The sequence below is a fragment of the Tachysurus vachellii genome, chromosome 10 (genome assembly GCF_030014155.1).
Source record: "Tachysurus vachellii isolate PV-2020 chromosome 10, HZAU_Pvac_v1, whole genome shotgun sequence".
In the NCBI taxonomy this organism is placed as follows: Eukaryota; Metazoa; Chordata; class Actinopteri; order Siluriformes; family Bagridae; genus Tachysurus; species Tachysurus vachellii.
The window spans coordinates 812501-820000 of NC_083469.1; the positions used below are offsets into that span (position 1 = coordinate 812501).

The 7500-nt window shown below is 41.2% G+C and overlaps 1 protein-coding gene across 3 annotated transcripts in view; it reads left to right on the forward strand.

The window, feature by feature from the left end:
• ltbp1 (latent transforming growth factor beta binding protein 1) overlaps positions 1–7500 on the forward strand; it is a 71454-nt gene that overhangs the window by 2835 nt on the left and 61119 nt on the right. For all 3 annotated transcript variants that reach the window (XM_060878960.1, XM_060878961.1, XM_060878962.1), the window contains exon 2: positions 1990–2060. In XM_060878960.1, coding sequence (XP_060734943.1) covers positions 1990–2060 — 71 coding nt within the window. The remainder of the gene's footprint in view (positions 1–1989; positions 2061–7500) is intronic.

Sequence of the window (7500 nt, forward strand, 5' to 3'; positions counted from 1 at the left end):
GTCTTTTACATCCACTATGTAGTGATCTACTGATACAGACGAGGGAACAAGAAGAACAGAATGTCAAACACTAACGACAGTAACGAACAGACAACTTTCAAGTAGTTGCAGTCATGATGGCACTGTTGCTAGGCAACAGGGTAACATTAACACTAAGCGTTAGCAAGCTAGTAACTAAGCCTGCCGATTTAGCTACACAGCATGTATGTGTTTTATATATAAATAGAAAGACACAGTGAAAATGAGACAATATTATCAGGAACATCCTCATTTCACTCAGAAGTGTCATAAAATTATTAAACATTTGAAACAAATAAAAGTGCATTTATTACACTTAGCAACCGCTAGCTTCTAACATCACTGGCGCCTTTGTGGACATTAGCTCATGTGTTATGTAGTGTTATGTGTTATTAAAGACATTTCTAATCACATTTGACATTTTAACTTTATTAAATTAATATCATATTAAATTAATAACTAAATATATATGTATTTGTGCATTACCTAGCTAGCTAATGAGTAAAGGTGGGGATTTATCTAGACAAAATAATAAGGAATGTACACATTTATCTCAGATGTGTTGGTAAAAAAAAACACGTGTGTGTGTGTGTGTGTGTGTGTGTGTGTGTGTGAACATTATTAAAGTGATATTTAAAGTCTTTAAATGTCTTTATAATTAAATTCATTAAATGATCAAATAATAACCCAAAAAGTCACTACAACAACTTTAAAATTTAATTTTTTGTTCACATTTTATATTTCTTTTTTAGTGTTTGTAGTGTTTTATTGTGTGTGTGTCTGTGCGTGTGTGTGTGAGAGTGTGTGTGTGTTTGGTTAGAATAGGATTCCAGTGAGGCTCTCACATTTATCTCCAGAGAGAAAAGCTAGTGAGGTCAATGGGTGTGTGTGTGTGTGTGTGTGTGTGTGTGAGTATGTGTGTGTGTGTGTGTGTGTGTGTGTGTGTGTATTTCCAAGTACCTATGCCTTGTTTGAACGTGTCTTAGATCTCATCCACAAGCTCATATTTCACACACATACACACACATACATACACACATACATACATACACACACACATACACACACACGGCGTGTGTTGAAAGAAGTATGTAATGAAAGTGTGTGTGTGTGTGTGTATGTATACACATGTGCAGCGTTCAACTCCATACAACTCCATTGTATTTACTAGACGAGTCCATTATAGGTTTTTACATCATTCTTGCTAACATGCAGTCAAAGATGTTTATGCAGCTTTATGAAGTAGGGTTTAATGTACAGCTCACATGTCCAAATAGGAAGCAGAAAATTAGAGCCTAAACAAACTGATCTGTGTGAGCTGTGATTTAGCGTTCTGTGTGAATGGATATATACAGTACAGTGGTGTGAAAAAGTCTTGGCCCCCTTCCCGAAAAAGTCCTGGCCCCCTTTATTTGTGTATTTGTCACACTTTAATGTTTCAGATCACCAAACAAATTTAAATATTAGTCAAAGATAACAAATAAACACAACATGCAGTTTTCACATGAAGGTTTTTATTATTAAGGGAAAACAAAACCCAAACCCACAGTGTGGCCCTGTGTGAAAAAGTATTTGCCCCCTGTTAAAGCATAACTGTGGTTTATCACACCTGAGTTTAATGTCTCTAGCCACACCCAGGCCTGATTACTGCCACATCTGTTCACTATCATTAAATCACTTAAATAAGACCTGACTGACAAAGTGATGTAGACCAAAGGATCCTCAAAAGCTACACATCATGTTGAGATCCAAAGTATTTCGGGAACAAATGAGAGAAAGTATTTAAGATCTATCAGTCTGGAAAAGGTTATAAAGCGTTATAAACAAATGGCCAAAACATGGAACAGTGGTGAATCTTTACTTGTGTGTGATGAGTACTTGTGTGTGTGAGTGTGTGAGTGTGAGACATCATCTGTGTGTGTGTGTGTATATGTGTGTGTGTTGGCACTGAGACTCTGGCTGTTATTGCAGGGTAAATGTCTGTGGAGGGCAGTGCTGTATCGGATGGAGCCAAGCACCTGGATCTCAGCGCTGCACAAAACGTAAGTCCCCGCTAGACCACCCCCAACCATACACACACACACACACACACACACACACACACACACACACACACACAGACTGGTGATCTCCCACATACATGTTCTTGTGTGTGACATGAAAAAAAGACATTGAAGGAGGCGTGGCCTGTGTGTATCAGTCTTAGTGAAGGAGGCGTGGCCTGTGTGTATCAGTTTTAGTGAAGGAGGCGTGGCCTGTGTGTATCAGTCTTAGTGAAGGAGGCGTGGCCTGTGTATCAGTCTTAGTGAAGGAGGCGTGGCCTGTGTGTATCAGTTTTAGTGTAGGAGGAGTGGCCTGTGTGTATCAGTTTTAGTGTAGGAGGCGTGGCCTGTGTGTATCAGTCTTAGTGAAGGAGGTGTGGCATGTTTGTTTCAGTCTCAGTGAAGGAGGTGTGGCCTGTGTGTATCAGTCTCAGTAAAGGAGGCGTGGCCTGTGTGTATCAGTCTTAGTGAAGGAGGCGTGGCCTGTGTGTATCAGTTTTAGTGAAGGAGGCGTGGCCTGTGTGTATCAGTCTTAGTGAAGGAGGCGTGGCCTGTGTGTATCAGTCTTAGTGAAGGAGGCGTGGCCTGTGTGTATCAGTTTTAGTGTAGGAGGAGTGGCCTGTGTGTATCAGTTTTAGTGTAGGAGGCGTGGCCTGTGTGTCAGTCTTAGTGAAGGAGGTGTGGCCTGTGTGTATCAGTCTCAGTGAAGGAGGCGTGGCCTGTGTGTATCAGTCTTAGTGAAGGAGGTGTGGCCTGTGTGTATCAGTCTCAGTGAAGGAGGCGTGGCCTGTGTGTATCAGTCTCAGTGAAGGAGGCGTGGTCCAAATCAAATCTTTTGGCACTCTAATTATTAAAAACCCTACTTTAGGAAGTGTGTGAGAGCCGAGAGGATGTGGAGTTATATAAAGGCTGACAAATTTAAAACAGCCTGATTTTATTGGAGGCTTTTATAAATAACTACTGTAACAGCTGCAGATCAGCTCATCTACTTTACTGCTGTAAGAGAGGGAGGGAGAGGGAGAGAGGGAGAGAGGGAGAAAGGGAAGAGAGAGGGGGGGGAGGGGGGGAGAGAGGGAGAGACCGGAGTGAGGATGAGGAATGAGGAAGATAAAAGCAGGAGAAAATAATGATATCAACATTGTGATAAATTATCTTAGTTTCGGAGATATTGTTGGCATGGATTTTTTTTTATACATAATTCCTACAAAGGTGAAAAATGCTGTCCGGGAAGATTAGAGATAAAAGAGATAAACTTATAAGATTTACTTGTAAACTTTAAAGTGATGATAACATTCATTCGTTCATTCATTTTCTACCGCTTATTGGAACTACCTCGGGTCACGGGGAGCCTGTGCCTATCTCAGGCGTCATCGGGCATCAAGGCAGGATACACCCTGGACGGAGTGCCAACCCATCACAGGGCACACACACACACTCTCATTCACTCACACAATCACACACTACGGACAATTTTCCAGAGATGTCAATCAACCTACCATGCATGTCTTTGGACCGGGGAGGAAACCGGAGTACCCGGAGGAAACCCCCGAGGCACGGGGAGAACATGCAAACTCCACACACACAAGGTGGAGATGGGACTCGAACCCCCAACCCTGGAGGTGTGAGGTGAACGTGCTAACCATTAAGACATCGTGACCCCCTAATGATGATATGTGTAATTAAATTAAAAGTAGAATCATTTCTAATGATTAATACCATTTCACACAAATGTGTTCATGACATGTTCAGACATGTCTGTAGTGATGATGCTAATGTATCTAACAACAAACAGAAGCTGATCCAGTAGCTGAATGTTAATCCAGTGCAGAATGAAAGAAGCAAACATCTGCCATGTCTCAGGTGATTGATTTTTGGCAGACACTGTTTTGTGGATAATATTTCTCACCCTTTATACGGAGGTCCAGATCCCACAGTCAGTCACAGCGCTCGTTCTCCATGCTATAGATCTTTTGCTCGATTCACTTTTCAGGTTCAGCGCCTTTCATGTCACGCTACAGAGAACAGATCATAAATTCTCCTGCTGAATATTTAATGGAGTTAGATTTCTTTCGACTTCTACTGACTCTCTTTAGCAGGTTTATTTTGCTGCATGGCTTAAACAAAACACTGGGCTTTTCTAACACATACTGTACAATACAAACCTCAGCTTATGATACAAGTGTTTTAACTTGGCTGATGAATCCTGCTCTCATTGGTGGATGAATTCTCTGTAACAGCAGCTGTGACTGTAGATCAGATTTATATTAATGTACTCACTCTTATACACTGTCGTTTCCATAGTAACAGCTTGTTCATGTATATTAGTTTTCTGTATTTTACTATGAGGAGAAATGTGTGTGTATAATGTGGTGACAATGTCTCCAGTGTCAGTGCTGCTAAGATCTCATATTAGATTTGAATAAAATGCTATTTACTGCTAATTATCTGAAAGTCCATGTTACTTCGATGCACCAGTTCATCAGTGTAATCCAATTAGTCAGCTATAGGTCACACCATGAGAAACACCTACGTTCCTCTGTACGTTCCTCTGTACGTTCCTCTGTACGTTCCTCTGTACATGAAGAAAATAATGCTAGCAGCTTAAATGTTGCCTTCCTGCAGATGTTACACCAGTGTTTATGTGATTGATTGGAGAGCATCTGCAGTTCCTCTGAACTCGTCTCTGGCGCTGTTCTTTTCCTTGAAGCCATAAAACCGCTCTGAAATATGTGCAGAGAGATCTCAGGCCTTATCGATGCTGCTTGCTTGAGCGCTTGTGAGGGATAAAGAGGACAATGCTACAAAGATCTCACTATCGACTTGTGCTGAATCTGATAAAATCTGGGATTAGCAGGGAGTCAGATTGCTCCAGTCAGCAGTGCATCAGCTTTTTACTCATTCACGCTTCTTCTCTGTCTTTCTGTTTATTTATATATTTAAAGCTGCTTTCAGAGTGTAGAGTATGTTCTGAAAAAGCCTAACCTTAAAACCCTAACACTGCTAAACCTCAGTTTTAAGCTTAACATCTTACCTTTAGCTGCTAAACACAGTTAAAACTCTTCACCTAACATATTAAACTCTTAAAGCTAAACCAGAAACCCGGACATAATTCTCTGTACCTGTAAAGCTAAATGCTAACTTTAAATACTAAACTCTAAACGTAAAAGTAAATGTGAAAGTCGAACCTAAATCTAAAGTTTTTAAACAGAAAATGGAACCTTTATTGTTCCTGAAGTGATAGTTGCATCTTCAGCCAGTAGTTTTTTCTGCTGCTAAACACAATTTGACTAGATGTAGTGTACAGGTGTGTAGTGTAGAGGTGAAGGGTACAGGTGTGTAGTGTACAGGTGTGTAGTGTACAGGTGAAGGGTACAGGTGTGTAGTGTACAGGTGTGTAGTGTACAGGTGTGTAGTGTACAGGTGAAGGGTACAGGTGTGTAGTGTACAGGTGTGTAGTGTACAGGTGTGTAGTGTACAGGTGTGTAGTGTACAGGTGAAGGGTACAGGTGTGTAGTGTACAGGTGTGTAGTGTACAGGTGTGTAGTGTACAGGTGAAGGGTACAGGTGTGTAGTGTACAGGTGTGTAGTGTACAGGTGTGTAGTGTACAGGTGAAGGGTACAGGTGTGTAGTGTACAGGTGTGTAGTGTACAGGTGAAGGGTACAGGTGTGTAGTGTACAGGTGTGTAGTGTACAGGTGAAGGGTACAGGTGTGTAGTGTACAGGTAAAGGGTACAGGTGTGTAGTGTACAGGTGTGTAGTGTACAGGTGAGGTGTGTAGTGTACAGGTGTGTAGTGTACAGGTGTGTAGTGTACAGGTGTGTAGTGTACAGGTGAAGGGTACAGGTGTGTAGTGTACAGGTAAAGGGTACAGGTGTGTAGTGTACAGGTGTGTAGTGTACAGGTGTGTAGTGTACAGGTGAGGTGTGTAGTGTACATGTGTGTAGTGTACAGGTGTGTAGTGTACAGGCGTGTAGTGTACAGGTGAGGTGTGTAGTGTGCAGGTGAGGTGTGTAGTGTACAGGTGTGTAGTGTACAGGTGTGTAGTGTACAGGTGTGTAGTGTACAGGTGAGGTGTGTAGTGTACAGGTGTGTAGTGTACAGGTGAGGTGTGTAGTGTGCAGGTGAGGTGTGTAGTGTACAGGTGATTCTCAGGTGCACTTCTGGTGGAGTATCGAGTCTAAAATTGAAACATAATTGTGTGTGTAATAGTTAAGAGTGTGTTTGTGATTTTTTCCTGAAGTTGTGTTGATCTTTTGCTGTTTGTTACAGCATCAGATTCTAGATGTTTCTGCTTTGTTATTGAGATTTAATGAGTCTGTGGCCCACAGTGCAGGCTGCATTCTTATGACTTTCATTTATAAAAAAATAAAAAATGAAACACAGACCTTGAGCTTTATTTATCTGTATAGAATGTTGAAAAATAAAACTATTGTCTAGTCGCAGTCCTGCAGTGTGGCGTTCTCCCTGAGCTGAGAGGATCATCATCTGACCAGAATCATCCCATAAATCTGTTTCCACCATCTGTTTCACTTTGTCTCTATTACAGAAACATCTTGGCTGAACATCACTGTTATGCACCATCATACACACACACACACATTATACACACACACATATCATACACACACACACACACATCATACACACACACATCATACACACACATATCATACACACACACACATCATACACACACACACACACATTATACACACACACATATCATACACACACATATCATACACACACACACACACACACACCATACACACATACACACACACATCATACACACACACACATCATACACACACATATCATACACACACACATCATACACACACACATATCATACACACACACACATCATACACACACACATCATACACACACATATCATACACACACACATCATACACACACACACACACACATTATACACACACACACACATATCATACACACACACACACACACACATCATACACACACACACATATCATACACACACACACATCATACACACACACATCATACACACACATATCATACACACACACACACATCATACACACACATATCATACACACACACACACACACACACACACCATACACACATACACACACACATCATACACACACATATCATACACACACACACACACATCATACACACACACACATCATACATACACACATATCATACACACACACACACACATCATACACACACACACATCATACACACACACATACACACACATCATACACACACACATCATACACACACATATCATACACACACACACACACATCATACACACACACATATCATACACACACACACACATCATACACACACACATCATACACACACATATCATACACACACACACACACACACACATTATACACACACACACATATCATACACACA